This window comes from Oncorhynchus kisutch, linkage group LG10, assembly GCF_002021735.2.
Source record: "Oncorhynchus kisutch isolate 150728-3 linkage group LG10, Okis_V2, whole genome shotgun sequence".
Classification (NCBI taxonomy): Eukaryota; Metazoa; Chordata; class Actinopteri; order Salmoniformes; family Salmonidae; genus Oncorhynchus; species Oncorhynchus kisutch.
The window spans coordinates 42,100,389-42,119,174 of record NC_034183.2 but is presented as its reverse complement, the minus strand read 5'-3'; the positions used below and the strand labels follow the sequence as shown (position 1 = coordinate 42,119,174).

The 18,786-nt window shown below is 41.9% G+C and overlaps 1 protein-coding gene across 3 annotated transcripts in view; it reads left to right on the top strand.

Annotated features, from left to right (window-relative positions):
• The window catches only part of LOC109898155 (myomegalin), a 122,518-nt gene that overhangs the window by 12,417 nt on the left and 91,315 nt on the right, over positions 1 to 18,786 (top strand). For all 3 annotated transcript variants that reach the window (XM_031833712.1, XM_031833710.1, XM_031833711.1), the window contains exon 3: positions 1,712 to 1,785. In XM_031833712.1, coding sequence (XP_031689572.1) covers positions 1,712 to 1,785 — 74 coding nt within the window. The remainder of the gene's footprint in view (positions 1 to 1,711; positions 1,786 to 18,786) is intronic.

The following is an 18,786-nucleotide window of genomic DNA, read 5'->3' as shown; positions in this document are numbered from 1 at the left end:
ACATAACAGCTAGGGCTGTTATGGTGACTGTACTAGCCGCTGCATGATAATGGTCCATTCTAAATCAAAACTAATTTCACACATATATTATTTAGTATATGTAAAGACAAGATTCAATCAAGAATAGGGTGACAATGATGGGTGACATGATGGGTGACAATATTAGCATATCACTTGTGAATGATATATTATCACTTGTGAATTATGCCTAGCATAAGGCAAGAAACAGTGCTTTTTTTAATGCAACTTTTTCAAATTATAATTGCACGCCTGATGTAGCCTAGCCCATAGGCCTAAATGTTTTGGTGATATTTGTATCACATCTAAAGTGGCCACTTAACTTCTTAAAATGAAGCACAATGATCCGCTTTACGGAGTGTGTGAGTTTCGAAATGGGGGAAGATCATTTTCACCATAAAAATCCACCTTTTTAATAAAAGCATTACATGCAATATCGCATTTGCGGTCACTTTTGAGAATGGTGTTTTTCTGCTAATGGAACATTTGCGCTTATAGCCTACTGCCGTGTGTGCATTGCTGTGCTTATAATTGGGAAAAATAGCCTAATAGTTTATCAACATTTTAAGCTAAACATTCTGATCTGTTGCGTCAGGCTCATTGCTTAAAACATTATTTCTTTATGCTAGCGGTTATATTAATTTGGGATCTATCGCATCCCACAACTGTCCCAGACTATGTTTGGAATATATTTTCTTGCACAGAGAGAAAGAAATAGTAGATTGACATAGGCTAATGCTGTGGGGATGTTTTTCAGCGGCAGGTACTGGGAGACTAGTCAGGATCGAGGGAAAGATGAATGGAGGAAAGTATAGAGAGATCCATGATGAAAACCTGCTCCAGAGCGGGACCTCAGACGGGGGCAAAGGTTCACCTTCCAACAGGACAATGACCCTAAGCACAGAGCCAAGAAAACGCAGGAGTGGCTTCGGGAGAAGTCTCTGAATGTCCTTGAGTGGCCCAGCCAGAGCCCGGACTTGAACCCGATCGAACATCTCTGGAGAGACCTGAACATATCTGTGCAGCGACGCTCCCCATCCAACCTGACAGAGTTTGAGAGGATCTGCAGAGAAGATGGGGGGAAAATCCCCAAATCCAGGTGTGCCAGACGTCATACCCAAGAAGGCTCAAGGCTCTAATCGCTGCCAAATGTGCTTCAACAAAGTACTGACTAAGGCATCTGAATACTTATGTAAATATGATATTTCCATTCTTCTTTTTTTTATCAGCAAAAGTTTCTTAAAACTAGTCTTTGCTTTGTCATTATGTATCTTGTGTAGATTGATGAGAAAAAAAAGTGTATTTCATCAATTTCTGAATAAGGCTGTAACGTAACAAAATGTGGAAAAAGTCAAGGGGTCTGAATACTTTCCGAATGCACTGTATATAAAACACTAATAGGAATTTAATGAGACAACGTAAGTTCCACACCGTTACTAAGGCCGGGATTCAAGTAATTGCAGATTGTGACTTTTCAGGATAGCTGCAACGCACATGCTGTTGTTTTGCAAGTCAATCACACTTCTGCAAAGTGCAAATCAATTCACTTGATCCTAACAACCCTGTTAAGAGTTCTGACTGAGCGATGGCCTGGTGAGAATCCAGAGGTGTTTTTCTTAAAACTAAATATGTTATTTTTTTTTTTACCTGACAATTATTGCAGCTTTCAGGTGTTTCATTTTATTTTTTCCAGATTTCTTGTGTAATGAGACAGAGAATGGCCCTCCTCCTCCTCTCCAGACCCACAGCCTCAGAGAGTTTGAACAGGTAAGGGCTTGTCTTCCTCTCTCCTATTCTTATGGTCTGGTACAGTGTGGTAGTCAGTGTTCAGACCTGTCAGAATTGTCTGACAACGTGTTTTTAGGTGGGTTGGTGATGATCATGTGGTAACGGAACCTCTGACTATGAGTCAAGAAGACTATGGGTAAAAAAGATTCCGGTCTCCTGTAACTTCCCCCAATCCATATCTTTGCTCTTCTCACCTTATCCTTCCTGCATAATGGCCACGTAGAACTGGCCTGTAAATAGCCCATACACTCAAGCACACAAGTAGAGGAATCTAAATAAATGATATTGTGTTAATGATGCAGTGTAGCGCTGGTATACTACTATACAGTAAGTGGTGTTTATGGTTGTGGATGGAGGAGGTTGGTTTCTCTCTTCTCTAGTGCTCAGACAATGTAATAGGTTCTGGGCTGAGCGCCAGGCTATTATGGTTCTGATATAACTCTAGAGGTGCTTGCTTCAATTACCATCGTCTCCAGGTGAGGGAGGAATGGGGAATCTGTGATTTGATATGGGGGTTAGGGGGAAAGGGTGGTAGTGGGGGCTGGATGGTTGAAGTAACGTCAATAGCGAGGGATAACAGTGTAAGGGTGATTTTGCCTGGAGGTTACAGGGTCGTGGTTTGGGGGTTAATCATTTTGGAAACCAGGAAGCCATCGCCTGCAGTCTGATCACTCGGTGTAATCCAAGGCTCGCTTTCCCCAACGAAGTCGACCGTGTAGCAGAGTCCCCAAACCAATCTAGTACAACGCATTGAATCCTGGGAAATGACGTGGGGGCTGACTGATCCAGTGTGTTGGCTTCTGGAGGCGACTCCGGCTGCCTTTTGAAGTCTGTCTGCAGCCTGCAACTGGCTGCTTCATAGAGGGGATAGGATTAATCACGCGATGCAGATGCTCGAAAACCAGACCCGTGGCAACGGAGACTCTTAAGCTAGAGCATTTGAAAAGCAATGCGGGCATCTAGAGAGACTACAATACAGATACAGACCCAGTTACTGGGAGGAGAACTATAACTCGGTCTCAGGCTGGACACACACTGGTACTGCATTTGGACTGGAGAAGATAAAAGTAGAGACAGAGAACAGTGGGGACAAATTTCATTTCAGGGAATGTAATTTCCTGAGATAACCCAGATAGCAAATCTTGTACCATGTGCTCTCGGTGGCAACAATGGATTTTGAATGCCAGGGTTTGGGTTGTCAAGACGGTTGCCTCCACCATTGGGGTTTTGTTTGCATGTAATTTCATATGCATAATATTGACAACAGAAACCACTGATTCATAAAAACGGCTTCACTATGTCAGTCATAGTAACAGCAGGTTCAATCTGTTAAATACACCTCTTTCTCTAAATATATATATTTTATCGAACTTTCTGTGTCACTGGAGGTGCTATAGCAGTGATGGTGATTTAATATAACACAGTATCTCTGTTGAACTGAATGTGTGTTTTTTCCCCCACTAAGCTCACTCTAGAGCAACAGAGACTAGTGCTGTTGTTTTAGCGGAGGGATCTGAGAAAATATATATCAGGTTACAGAACGGCCTGTGTGTGTGTGTGTGTGTTTGTGTGTCCATGCGTGCGTAAGTTTGTCTGCTTTCCAAATTTGTGTCAGTTTAAAGAGTCAATCTTTCCCCCTCTAGCTCGAAGAAACATGAACCTGCCAGACTAGCATTTGTAACTGTCAAACATCTCTGGACTACAATCCTGAGGTTTCAAGGGAAAAAAAGTCAGAAAGTCAAAATACCCTTTCCCAAATAGCATTTATTAGTCCATTTGAGAAATTGAAGGCATATGCCTGCCTATAAATGTGAATTCAAACCGACCACAGAAACACTTAAATTGATATAAGAGTTGGGTATAATTTAAACCATTAAAACCTCACGACAAATTACAATTGCTAATCTGTTATGTTTGCCCTTAGACTGAATGTGCCGTACTCCAAAACCACATTATATGAAAGGTCTTTTAAAGTAGAATTACTGTAGAGTGGAGTGGCAGCCGTATACAGTCTGTCTGCCATACACCCAAACAATCCCACCCAGACCCACAGCCCATAGAGTTCAAGGCGGCAGAATTCGGTGCCTATTTTTCATTCTTAATCTCCATAGCTTGTTCTCTCTCTCTCTGTCTCTGTCTCTGTCTCTCTTTCTCTCTGTCTCTCTGTCTCTCTTTCTCTCTGTCTCTCTGTTTCTCTGTCTCTCTGTCTCTCTGTCTCTCTTTCTCTCTGTCTCTCTTTCTCTCTGTCTCTCTGTCTCTCTTTCTCTCTGTCTCTCTGTCTCTCTGTCTCTCTGTCTCTCTGTCTGTCTGTCTCTCTGTCTCTCTGTCTCTGTGTCTTGGTGTAGTTTTTGTTTGCCTTGTGAAAATAGGTCAGTGTTCTCTGTGACTAGCTAGCTAGCGCACGGCTCATATCAGCCCCCAACTTGTCGGATGGGAAGCCATCGCACCGTGAGCCCGTTTCTCTAGCTGCTCATTATAATGCTGTAGAATTTAGAGAGAGTGAAACACTGCTTGAAAGGTTATTGTTTTAGTAGACAATGTTAATCACGAGTGACCTTCATATTTACAGGACACTCTAACAAAAAAAAGGTGTAGGAGAACCCTTTGAATAACCATTTTTGGTTCCAGGTAGAACCCTTTTGGGTTCAATGTTAGAGCCCTTCTACATGGAACCCAAAAGGGTTATTCTATGGCGACGGTTGAATAACCCTTTCTTTTCCTAAGAGTGTATACAGCTGATTATATGATTATGACAAATGTTTTTATTCTGCTCTTGAATAACACTGGGGGAAAAAAATATTCTCGAGGTTAGCAGTGTATTCACGTCAGTCTGTCTGTGTCCTGATTGAGCAGACCGGTCTCTCAAGTTGTCCACATGCTTCCCAGACGAAACAGTTAGGGAGAGTTTGTACACATATTATGACGACATTTTGGGATGTTTTTGTTCGTTTTGGACTCTGGTAAGGTTTTTTTGGGCTGTTTGGGCACACACAATTTTTTCTCGAGGTAAGCCGAAGTCTGTTTAGCTGAAGTCTACGCCCCTTTGTTAGTGATTGGTCAACAGAATGTTTTTTTTTTTATAAAGACTTTGCTTTCATTCAATGAGCGACGACTCGTTTTCATGCACATTTTTTCAATGACAAATACTCCACCAAACATATTAGTTAGATGTAAAATTACGCGACTAAGATCTCCTCTGCAAAATTTCAGAATTAATGGCCGATTTCTTGAGATATCTTAGATTAATTCAGTCTATTTTGAGGTAGTGTATACTAGCTATAGCGTCTCCATGGACAAACAGTAATATTGCAGCTTTTTTTCTTGTTTTTCAAGCAAAGGTCTTTTAAGGGAGTATGTGAGCACACTCGGTTCGACTAGCCGAACTCAAGCATGCTCACCCCTATAGTCTTCCCTGCACTGATTAGTCTAGTAGGCTAGAGTTGTGTTACCTTGCGCAGGCGAGACGACGCAACAACCAATGTAATTTCAAATGTGCATCCAGGTATACTTAGGTCAACTTATTTGAATGACATACTCTAAATAATATGATTTCGTACGTGATATAAACAAAGTGTGCTCTATTTGAAGTAGAAATGGACAATATACTTTATTACGTGAAACAAAACATTTAATAATTTTGAGACTGGTTGACTGCTATGTTAAACAACTGCTGTCATGGTTGCTTTGGTTGTCAATAGCCTTCTGGCTATTGTAGTCTTTTGGCTGTAGAAAAACAGGAACCTCCCAGGTGAGACAGGCAGGAGGAACTGCGGCTGCGCAATGAACAGTCTGAGGAGGAGAATGCACACTATGTCTTCATTCACACGTCGATATGGATCTCAGACCCTGTTCGCCCTTGGTAATTGGTGTGCTTACGACAGATGGATCAGGTTTCTGTGGAGTAGCAGCAGCAGCACTCTGGCTGTGTGGCACAAGATTGATACATAGAGCCCAAACATCAGCTCGGCTCACCTTTCCAGCTCCCCGTGCTACATCCTCTCTCTAATATGTATGGTACGCTCTTCTTCCCTTTTCTCTCTCTGTCTCTGTCTCTATCTCACTCCTCTCTCTCTCTCTCTCTCTCTCTCTCTCTCTCTCCCTCCCTCTCTCTCTCTCCCTCTCTCCCTCTCTCCCTCTCTCCCTCTCTCTCTCTCCCTCTCTCTCTCTCTCTCTCTCATATAAGCGAGAAAGAAAGAGAGAGAGGCCTACATTACCGTAGAGTGTTTAATAGTTCTCATGCCAGAGCTGTAAATCTGTGCTCCTCTCCAGTGGGTCAGAGACGTCATATTGAGCTGATCAGGATGTCGGTCATGGAGGATAACTGCTGCCTTACACTAATCTGCCTCCTCACTCCAATAATGTTACTGTAAACTTCCTCCTCAGTACCATACTGTGGGTAATGGAGGTGGAAATAAACTGTTGTTTACTGTGAAACTGTACCACCAGTTCAGCTTGGCTGTAAAATGTTGATCTTGAATACCTGTATGCTGTAAAGCTGTCCCAATGACTGTGATGAGGATTGGTGTGTTGGTCTGTACCCTGTATGGTTTTTGTGTTGTTGTGCATCCTGTGTCTGCTGTCACAGTTCCGACATGGCTGGGTGAAATCAGCTGTAGGCAATGCACAATGTGTTTGTGTCACGAGAGCGTGGGTGTGTGTGTGTTGTAGGGCTGTGGCAGTCATGACATTTTGTCAGCCGGTTATTGTCATGCAAATGACCGCCGGTCTCACGGTAATTGACCTGTTTAGCATCTCCAGGCCACCACGCGTACAAGCCGCTGATGCGTGCCTTTTGGAACATCTACGCTTTAAAAAGTCTAATAAATCCATTTAATATACACCATCACAAGACATCCATTTATTTATTTTAGGCATGCAGATCTAAAGAAACATTATCATATGAAGAAAATGTATTTCAGAAGAGTCGGCCTACTGTATGTTAACTGGCTATGCGCCATGCCATGGACTGTAGGCTAGTTCACTTAGCAGACAAGATGTGCTTATAGGTCCTGTGCCATTATTTTATATTATATGATTTTATTGTAAGAATAACATAATGGAACTTAGCTGAATAAAATAGAAAATATATTTTTCCCATTCCAGATTGAGTGCTCATATGAAGTGGCTATGTTGAGCGTAAAAGCGATCATTTGAAACAGGTCCTGTATGCTAGATTTAGAGTTATTTGGCAACTTTAGTTGTGAATGATACAAACCTTAAAATGTCTTAGAATTCCAAACATATATGGGTTGCATGGTGTGACTATAGGCTATTGACTATTTGAAAAGCCTATAGTCGCAATAAAAGCAAGCGCTCTGTACCTTGTCTCCGGCTGCAAACCCTGTTCTTTCATCAAGTGATAATATTTTCAGACTATTCTCGATGTAATCTTGTCTATACTAATATGTACAATTAGTTTAGATTAGTTCAGGGGAAAACAGTAATCCATATGCACTTGAATGGCGAATGGAGGCTACTCCAGTTTTATGGCGACTGTTCCTCCTCTTTTTAGTGGCAACCATCAAAACTCTGCTTTCACACGGGATTGAATATAGAAAATGTCTGGGCTTATAATAACATTTATTTCACTTCACGAATCAACCACTGTTTGAGGAGCATGCAGCCTCTCGCTGCGTGACAGTTGATATTCCGCCCAAGTTCTGTATGCCGTGGGCTCTCCAAACATGTGCCTGCAGCTACCCAGTGCTTAATTCGGGAAACCAAGTGAAATCTGTTTCGGGAGAATCGATAGTAACATGTTTTCACAATGAAACGTATTTAATTAAACTGTTGATTGCCCCTATCTCTGCGCTCTGGAGAAAGGAATAAAGGAGAGAGGGGAGGAGATGGAAACACACAATGGTGAGATATTCTGTAGCTAAAGGTAATGTGTCTATTAATGATGAAAAAAATACAAATGCCATATTACTAGGCTATTCAAACTCAAATACAAATTCACTATAATTGTAGCCGTCCTGCACAATCAGTGAACCAGCAGTATCGCCAAGGGCTATACATTCTCTCCCAGACTCATGGATAGAAAGTTTGAAGTGTAACATAAGGTAAACAGTCCATCCAGTATGCATAATAATATAGCCCATACTCAGCCCATACTCGATTACTAGAATTTGTTTAATTTTGGAGTGTAGGCTAGACCAATTATGTACCAAAGACATATTTCATCTATTTTTTAAAATGTTTTTCTGCCATGTGTAAAATAAGCTATAAGGCTTTGTATTGTATAAAGGCACGATCATTATTTTTAATTCAGTTTTTTGGGGGGGGGCTTGCGCGCATATACTTAGTGGACAGTTTATTAGGTACACCCATCTAGTACAGGATGGACCCACCCTTTGTCTCCAGAACAGCATGAATTATTTGGGGCCTGGATTCTACAAGGTGTGGCATTCAAACGTTGCTCAATTTGTATTAAGGGACGTAATGTGTGCCAGGAAAACATTCTCCACATAATCACACCACCGCCACCAGCCTGTACTGTTGACACCAGGCAGGATGGGGCCATGGACTCATGCTGCTTAAGCTAAGTTCTGACTCTGCCATCAGCATGACGCAACAGGAACCGGGATTCGTCGGACCAGGCAATGTTTTTCCACTCCTCAATTGTCCAGTGTTGGTGATCATTTGCCCACTGGAGCTGCTTCTTCTTGTTATTAGCCGATAGGAGTGGAACCCGGTTTCTTCTGCTACCATAGCTTCTGCTACAACAGCTCGTCCATGACGAGGACTGACAAATTGTGCGTTCCGAGATGCAGTTCTGCACACCACTGTTGTACTGCGTCGTTATTTGCCTGTTTATGGCTTTCACGATTCTTGCCATTCTCCTTCGCCCTCTCATCAACGAGCTGTTTTCGCCAACAGGACTGCCGCTGACTGACAGGATGTTTTTTGCTTGTCGCGCCATTCTCGGTAAACCCTCGACAACGTCATGCCTGAAAAGCCCAGGAGGCCGGCCGTTTCTGAGATACTGGCACCGACAATCATACCACGCTCAAAGTTGCTTAGGTCACTAATTTTGCCAATTCTAACATTCAGTCAAACAGTAACTGAATGCCTTGATGCCTGTCTACCTGCTTTATATACAGTGCATTCGGAAAGTATTCAAACCCCTTTACTTTTTGCACATTTTGTTACATTATAGCCTTATTCTAACATTTATTAAATCCTTTTTTTCCATCATCAATCTACACACAAAATTACAAAGCAAAAACAGGTTTGTAGAAATGTTTGCAAATGTGTTAAAAATGTAAAAACAGAAATATCACATTTACACAACTATTCAGACACTTTACTCAGTACTTTGTTGAAGCACCTTTGCCATAGATTACACCCTCGAGTCTTCTTGGGTATGACGCTACAAGCTTGGCACACCTATATTTGGGGAGTTTCTCGAATTCTTATGTGCAGATCTCTCAAGCTCTGTCAGGTTGGATGGGTAGCGTCGCTGCACAGCTATTTTCAGGTCTCCAGAGATGTTAGATCGGGTTCAAGTCCAGGCTCTTGCTGGGCCACTCAAGGGCATTCAGAGACTTGTCCTGAAGCCACTCCTGCATTGTCTTGGCTGTGTGCTTAGGGTCATTGTCCTGTTGGAAGGTGAACCTTCGACCCAGTCTGAGGTCCTGAGAGCTCTGTAGCAGGTTTCATCAGTAATCTCTCTGTACTTTGCTCCGTTCATCTTTCCCTCGATCCTGACTTGTCTCCCAGTCCCTGCAGATGAAAAACCTCCCCACAGAAAGATGCTGCCACCACCGTAGGAATGGTGCCAGGATTCCTACAGACATGACGCTTTGCATTCAGGCCAAAGAGTTCAATCTTGGTTTCATCAGACCAGAGAATCTTGTTTCTCATGGTCTGAGAGTCCTTTAGGTGCATTTTGGCAAACTCCAAGCGGGCTATCATGTGTCTTTAACTGAGGAGAGGCTTCTGTCTCGCCACTACCATAAAAGCCTGATTGGAGGAGTGCTTCAGAGATGGTTACCCTTATGGAAGGTTCTCCCATCTCTACAGAGGAAGTCTGGAGCTCTGTTAGAGTGACTATTGGGTTCTTGGTCACCTCCCTGACCAAGGCCCTTCTCACCAGTCTTGGGGGTTCAAAATGTATTCCATTTAATAATGATGAATGCCACTGTGTTTTGGGGGACCTTGAATGCTGCAGAAGTGTTTTGGTACCCTTCCCCAGATCTGTGTCTCGACACAATCCTATCTCGGAGCTATAAGGACAATTCCTTCGAACTCATGGCTTGGTTATTGCTCGGAAGAACCCTGAAGAAGTGATGCTGAAACGTTGGTGATTTACCCAATAAATGACTGGGAATTTATATATGGTGTGCAACTCTCTTTATTTTTGTAGCTTTTGGTTTCTGCTCTGACATGCAGTGTCAACAGAGGGACCTTATATAGACAGGTTTGTGCCTTTCCAAATCATGTCCAATCAATTGAAATTACCACAGGTGGACTCCAATAAAGTTGTAGAAACATCTCAAGGATGATCAATGGAAACACAATGCACCTGAACTCCTGAGCTCAATTTCGAGTCTCATAGCAACGGGTCTGAATAGTTATGTAAATAAGGTATATTTGTTTTTATTTATAATACATTTTCAAAAAACCTGTTTTCACTTTGTCATTAGGGGGTATTGTGTGTAGATTGATGAGAGTTAATTTTTTGATTGAATCAATTTTAGAATAAGGCTGTAACGTAACAACAATACTTTCCGAATGCACTGTAAACAAGCCACTGCCACGTGACTCACTGTCTGTAGGAGCGAACCATAATAAGATGGTCATCGCAACTGCCATAGCTTATGCGTGTGTTTCTGTCTGTGTGTTTTCAGACTACGAGAGAGGATATTTATGTTGTGTATTTCAACATTTATTCAAATAGGAATTATTACAAACAAAAATGTAAAGAAAAAAAGTATTTTATAAATCGCTCTGGTACTTAGTGGCTGGCTGGGGCCTGCAATTACTCTGCAATAAAGTCAACTTTCTTTACCAGGGTCTGAGAGACAGAAAACCATATGGACTATACAGTCAAGTCAGTTTGACCAATCAGTATAGCACACTCAATCAATCAGACCTATCAAAACAGTACACTCAGTAAATCTGACCAATCATCTTCCAACAACCGATGAAAAACTAGAGTTAGAGTCGATTGCCGATCTTTACGAGACACGGGCTATTGAGTGACCTGTTGATGATGACACCCGAGTAACGGACGCAATTATGGTAGTTTGTTAGTTAGAGGAGGAAAAACCGTCAAGCTTTTGAAATACTGAAACACAGCGTCGTATGACTAATTGAATCTTGTGTGTTTGGCACGCCAGTTTTAATATATCACAGACCTCTGAATAAGAGCGTAAGTATATCACAGAGCTGCGAGGGCCGACTGCTGGCCTGGCCAACCAAGCACGGACTGTTACCTTGTGACCTGGATACATTTTGCTTGGACATCTTAGGTATCAGAAGGCTCTCTATCTAGACTTTATTGGTTAAAGGAGAAGGAAATATCCAATGCAAGATAACACATGATATCCTGTAGCTATAACCTCTCTGATGTACCAGAGACAAATATGTGCTTTTGTGTTATTTCAGGGAGGCACCAACTCCGTGGTTGTGTCGCTAGCAATGTTCCCTGAACGTTGTGATTATTCTGTACGACTTCCAGCCCACGTTTGCTGTGAACACTGAGGCTGTACCCGCTTTAAGTTACAGTTTTAACAGTGGCCGTGTAGGTTACTGTGGCTATTTGATCATAATGTAGGCCTACCAGAGTGACCTACCATTAAAAAACAAACAAAGGAGAAAATGCATCCCATACCATATTAACATGGAAATAGCTGTTCTATCGTTCAAGCTACAGTAGCAGCCAATGTGTGGTGTTCAATGTAGGCCTTGAGTTCCATAAGTTCCATGAGTCTTTTGAAAAAAAAAACATGCAGGGTTTGACATTAACCTGTTTATCCACTTGTCCTTCAGACAAGGAGGTGACTGAACATGTTGTTGTGTTGTTTGATGCAAGAAACCACTTTACAAAATAAATGCATTATTATTCCCACAATTCTTACAGAAAATCCAACAAATTATGCTACCCTCTGCCGATTGGTTATTTAGCTTATTCAAGCCTGTCTCAAAATACAACACTGCCCCTTTCAGACAAAAGATGCTCTTTACCTGACTCTCTTTTCAAAGATGTCTAGAATGGTATGCATTTTGTGCTCTTGTAGGAAGCAATCACTACCCTATTGTTGACTACAGATAATCTATAACTGGGCTAATAACTCACTAACTAGCAAAGGATATTAACAAAATGTGCACACGTGGCTACATGCGGCTCTCTTATCTCAAAACAAGCGCATCTACTCACGACCACTCATGCTGTAAACACAGTCCAGTTCAAAGTAAATGGCACAGATCCACACATGGCAATAGTCTATTTGCATATAGGCCTACTGCGTCTCTGATTGTTTATGCTGCAGGATCTGTGTAGAGTACGGGCTGAATAGCGCGTGTCAATGCAATAGAGTCCTACTCCATTCTGCCTACAACAAAATCTCTTGCATAGTTCGTTTTGTTTCGGTATGTTGCATTGAAAGTTGCTAATATTGCGTGTATTAAAAAACGTAAGCCTATGCAACATTAACCAATTAAAATAGTACTGTAGCAATGAGGTTTGTGTAGTAAGCTGTAGGCCCAATACAATATCACCGCATATTGGCTTTGCTTGAATTGCCTTTCCAATGCATTGTTGTTCGGGCCTATAAATAAAAAATAAAAAAAGTATTTCAAAATTTGAGTTAGTCCATACGATCACATCTGTAATAGATCTGTTGTTGTATTACTTGTGAAGCACAGCTGAGTGAGCATACATTTAAATCATTTACTTTTTATTTCTATTTTACCGGGTTCATGGTGCCTGCATCTGATGCTCAGTCTCAGCGGAGGGAGAGAGCAGGATTTTTTTATTTTATTAACATGACTTAAAAAATGTAAGCCTATGCAACATTAACCAGTTAAAAACAGTACTGTAGCAATGAGGTTTGTGTAGTAAGCTATAGGCCCAATACAATATCACCGCATACTGGCTGCTTGAATTTACCTGCCAATGCATTGTTGTTCTGGACATTTTTAAAAATTATATTTCAACATTTGTGGTAGGCTATATGATCACACCGGTAAGCGATCCATTGTTGTATTACTTGTGAGGAACAGCTGAGTGAGCACACATTTAAATAATTAGCTTTTTATTTTACTGGGCTGATGTTGCCTGCATCTGATGGTCAGTCTCAATGGAGGGAGAGAGCGGCAGACTGAGGGTCCGTCTCTCAACATGCCTCCGCTCTCCCTTTCCTCCACTCACACTGACCAAAAAGAGACACCGTCTTTCAGATGGCGAAACTCGAGTCGCATCGCATTATTTCTGCCTCATGCACAAATTCATGTTGTCACTACTATGAACAGAGAAAGTGAAATATTCCTTGATATTAAAAAAGACCCAAGTCGCTAATAATAACAACAACACAAGCCAATAGATAGACTTCCCTGCTCATTCATTATTGCTGCAGTGCTCGTTGTAGGAAGAACGTGCATTTTATAGCATATAAAAGTGTTGAATACAAAGTGTTGACAGTGCTAAGTAAGAGCCCTAAAGATGAACACACTCATAAAAACAGCATATCTTTGCTGTATTCGTTGACCGTCTATCTCTAGTCATGGTTTTAAACTTTTAGAAATCTCACAGTATCATCTTTGCAGTAACCTTATTTTACGCATGCTACGTTATTCCAGACACGGTCATCTGAGCCATTCGATTGGCCAGAGGTAGACCTATAGTGCTCTTGATTTGCTCTCTGGGCCTGCCGAGAAGGCAGTGTTTGTACCTTCAGACACATGAAATGGTTCAGAATGGCAACTGTTTGCCTACCCGGCGCGCAGGGCAGCTGAATCGGGGGCACCTACCGACAACAGCCGAGACAAAAAATAGTAACACAAGGCTTTATCGTTGTTTTTTTTTGTGGAAATGTTTGGCGATTGACTAGGAATGCCTTGAAGATCGACCAGCCGATCGCGATGACTGGTTGGTGACCACTGCTCTAGAAAGTTGAGCGAAGTTCAATCTGGTGCTTCTCTCTGTGGGCTGATATTTCTGCATGGCAGTCCCGGGGAGCCGCGTGGCAGTCTCAGGGCTACTGCGTGCACGCTCGCAGAGGGAACAGTGGTCTCTAGTTGGGTTTTAGATCAATATGCCGCTTGTACTAACACATTACTGATGGACTGTTTGATGCTCTCCATTTGTTATTCCTTTCTATAGCTAGTCTCTGTCGCTGGGCTGGTAATGACCAGATCTGTCTGTAATCAAAGACAGGTCTGGGATCAGATATATGCTCTGAGTGTTGGGTTACACATGTGCACAACAGGCCTCTGACAGACAGAGAGAGATAAAGAGAGACAGAGGGAGAGAGCTAGCGTCAGTGAGCGAAAGACTTCGAGAGGGAGAGAGACGGAGATAGAGCCCCTCTCACGCCTTCTCCAATCCTCCTCACATACCAGAGAAAACCCACACGCTAGCCAGAGAAAGGACAGAGAGAGAGAAAAAGAGAGAAATTGAGAGAGTAATACAAAGAGGGAGAGAAAGGAATTAGAGAGTAAAAACCTGGAACATTGTGCATACCATTTATTCCCAGTGAGAGGTTCCTGAAAGATTAAAATGCTGTGGTGTTGAAATAGTGGGATAGTGCTGGTATGACAGACAGCCCACTGGGCACAGACATCAGTTCGACGAGTTATCAACGAACGTGAATTCAACATGAAGTCAACAAAACATTTCACCATGTTATTGGTTTTAGGTACAAAAAAAGGAAAGACGAAATGCTCTTATGTTGATGACTTTTTGCAAATCCAATCCCTTTTCTACATTAATTCAACGCCATCATATAGATTCTTTGTTGTTGAAATGATGTTGAAACAACGTTAATAATATATATATATATATATATTTTTAAGTCGATTCAACCAGTTTTTGCCCAGTGGGAGGTGCTTCTAGGTAAAGGAAGCATCTATGACTGATTTCTTAGGATCCTGCAGTGTATATTGTGTGATTGGTTGCAGAGAGAAAGATGAAGACCGGAGCAGAGCAATACCTGACTCTCATCAACATCTGACTCCTATCCATCCATCCACTCACTCACTCACTCTTGTTCCTGCTCTCCTCTCTCTCAGTTCTCCCCTGTCAAGACTCTTCGATAACAACCAGGACTTTGTTTTGAACCAAGGAATTATTGCACGACCAACCAACCAACCATCCACTAATGTAATTATTTCAGCAGGAAGGAACATTGTGCTCTATTGTTCTTTGTGGGTGCATTCCAAATGGAACCCTGTTCCCTATTTAGTGCACCACTTTTGACAAAGGCCAATAGGGGACCGATTGTTGGGACTTGTTTCTCCAGACTGTCTGTCTGTCCAGAGTGACTCAGACCCTTACTGCAGTGCTGACTGAGTGAGGTCATATGTAATGGCCCTACATTTAACTCACAGGACTTTTTAAATCCTGCATGGGGATACTTAAGTGGCATGAGCTCATGTTTTTCTGCAATCCTTCTCCCCGACCGGGTCTTGTGAGTGAGTGAGTGAAATCACTGGCCTGTGAGTCTCAGAAATGGCAGTAATCCCATTTTAAAACATATTTCGAAGTTGAACTTTTTCTTTAACAACTTTGCTGAAGTAGCCTCCACCCCTGTGAAAATATTTTCACTGCCTATGAAACATTAGAATTGAACCAGCGAACTCCTTGTTAAAGAGAATGCTGAGCCCCTGCTGTGGATGTTGTGCAGGGCAGGGGTGGACTGAATTTCTTATGGGTAGGTGCAGTATATAACATATCTGACCCAGTCCAGTTCAGCTCAGGGTCGTGTTCAAAAGGCACAAAACGTAAGAAAGCGGTTCGAAATGGAATGAATCGGGGACTTTCCATTTGAACTCGTCCACTAAGAAAAGTTCATTGTGGTTTTTGCTACGGGTGCCCTAATGAACACAACCCAGCTCAGCCCAGGCCATGCAGTCAGAATTGGGTAATACTGTTTGTAAATACCAGACCAATTATCCCTAACGAGGGCCTAATAGGAACCAGATGAATGCTTATTTAATTTGTCAGAAAAAAGTTAGGGAAGGAGAAAAGGAAGGCCAGCTTTCCCCAGAGCTCTGCTCCCGGCAGGATGAAGCATCGCAGGAGGAATAAAACACAGGCCCCACTGGGCACAGATGTCAGTTCAACATCTAGTTTTGATTTACATTTGGTTGAGTTGTCAACGATCGTGAATTCAACGTGAAATCAACAAAAATATCACCATGTCATTGGCTTTTAGGTTCAAGGTTTGGTGAAAAAAATACCCATTTCCCTCATGTTTATGACTTTTTTCAAAGTCGATCAGTTTTCCACGTTGATCCAACGTTATCACATAGAATGTTTTGGATGAAATTACATGGAAACAACCTTGATTCACCAGTTATTGTCCAGTGGAGCATGCCAATTTGTTGCGTAACGTTTATCCTTTTCATACCATATATACAATATAGACAGACATTTCACAAAGCAGGGGATGTACAGAATTAAAATATTGTACAGTAGGCTATTTCTGGAAACATTTTGTGCCAGTGTCCCTTAGTACAAATAATGTGCTAGCCAAATGTTTTTCAAACCATAAAATCTCAAACATTCAGAACATTCAAAGCCACTAACTGTTCATTGGACGCAGTGTCCTAAAGTGGCCTTACTCCCAGATTGTACTGTTCTTAACTTAATCATATGGTGGCCAGGCAGCAACACACAGAGAGAGTGACTAACTGTTGCTTTGACAGCACAGCAGTGGATCAGAAGTTATGAGAACAGGTTTAAAGAGATTCTCTGGTACTTTTGTATACTTTTTAGCCAGTACTTATAAAAGTAGCACTCAAGCAAAAAGTGGTCTCCGAAAATTGTATACTATGTCACATACAGTAGGAGTCAAAAGTTTGGGCACACCTAATCATTCAAGGGTTTTTCTTTATTTTTTAAAACAATTTTCTACATTGTAGAATAATAGTGAAGACACCAAAACTATGAAATAACATATGGAATCATGTAGTAACCAAAAAAGTGTTAAACAAATCAAAATATGTTTTTTCCTTTGCCTTGATGACAGCTTTGCTGTCACACTCTTGGCATTCTCTCAATCAGCTTCACCTGTAATGCTTTTCCAACAATCTTGAAGGAGTTCCCATAATTGCTGAGCACTTGTTGGCTGCTTTTCCTTCACTCTGCAGTCCAACTCATCCCAAAACATCTCAATTGGGTTGAGGTCGAGTGATTGTGGAGGCCAGGTCATCTGATGCAGCACTCCATCACTCTCCTTCTTGGTCAAATAGCCCTTACACAGCCTGGAGGTGTGTTGTGTCATTTTCCTATATAAAAACAAAATTATAGTCCCACTAAATGCAAACCTGATGGGATGGCGTATTGCTGCAGAATGCTGTGGTAGCCATACTGGTTAAGTGTGCCTTCAATTCTAAATAAATCACAGACATTGTCACCAGCAAAGCACCCACATACCATCACACCTCCTCCTCCTCCATGCTTCAAAGTGGGATCCACACGTGCAGAGATCATCCATTCACCTACTCTGCGTCTCACAACAACCATTGCTCGTCCATTGCTCATGTTTCTTGGCCCAAGCAAGCCTTTTCTTCTCATTGGTGTCCTTTAGTCGTGGTTTCTTTGCAGCAATTTGACCATGATGCATTTATTTGGGCTGCAATCTGAGCTGCAGCTAACTCTAATGAACTTATCGTCTGCAACAGAGGTAACTCTGGGTCTTCCTTTCCTGTGGCAGTCCTCATGAGAGCCAGTTTCATCACAGCGCTTAATGTTTTTTGTGACTGCATTTGAAGAAACTTTCAAAGTTCTTGAAATTTTCCGTACTGACTGACCTTCATGTCTTAAAGTAATGAAGGACTGTCATTTCTCTTTGCTTATTTGAGCTGTTCTCACCATAATATGGACTTGGCCTTTTACCTAATATGGCTATCTTCTGTATACCACTCCTACCTTGTCACAACACAACTGATTGGCTCAAATGCATTAAGAAGGAAAGAAATTCCACAAATGAACTTTTAACAAGGCCCACCTGTTAATTGAAATGCATTCCAGGTGACTACCTCATGAAGCTGGTTGAGAGAATCCCAAGAGTGTGCAAAGCTGTCTTCAAGGCAAAGAGTGGCTACTTTGAAGAATCTAAAAACACTTTTTTTGGTTACTACATGATTCCATATGTGTTATTTCATAGTTTTGATGTCTTCACTATTATTCTACAATGTAGAAAATAGTAAACATAAATAAAAACCCTTGGATGAGTAGGTGTGTCCAAACTTTTGACTGGTCATTACTCTCTCGTGTCTTTTGAGCCATTGGGCCCATCCTGCAACATCATTGGATTTGATTTTTTTACCAGGTAAGTTGACTAAGAACACATTCTCATTCACAGCAACAACCTGGGGAATAGTTATGGGGAAGAGGATGAATGAGCCAACAGTAAGCTGGGGATGATTAGGTGACAGATTGGGAATTTATCCAGGACACCGGGGTTAACACCCCTACTCTTACAATAAATGCCATGGGATCTTTAATGACCTCAGAGAGTCAGGATACCCATTTAACAACCCATCCGAAAGACAACACCCTACACAGAGCAGTGTCCCCTGGGATATTGGAATATGTTTTTTTAGACGGGAGGAAAGAGTGCCTCCTACTGGCCCTCCAACACCACTTCCAGCAGCATCTGGTCTCCCATCCAGGGACCAACCAGGACCAACCCTGCTTAGCTTCAGAAGCGGGATGTAGGGTGGTAACGCTGTGCAGGCATCTTGCTTGCTTTCACTCAAATGTAAGGGGCTGAAGCTCATTAGCTAGAACTCAAATTGCTTGGGGGC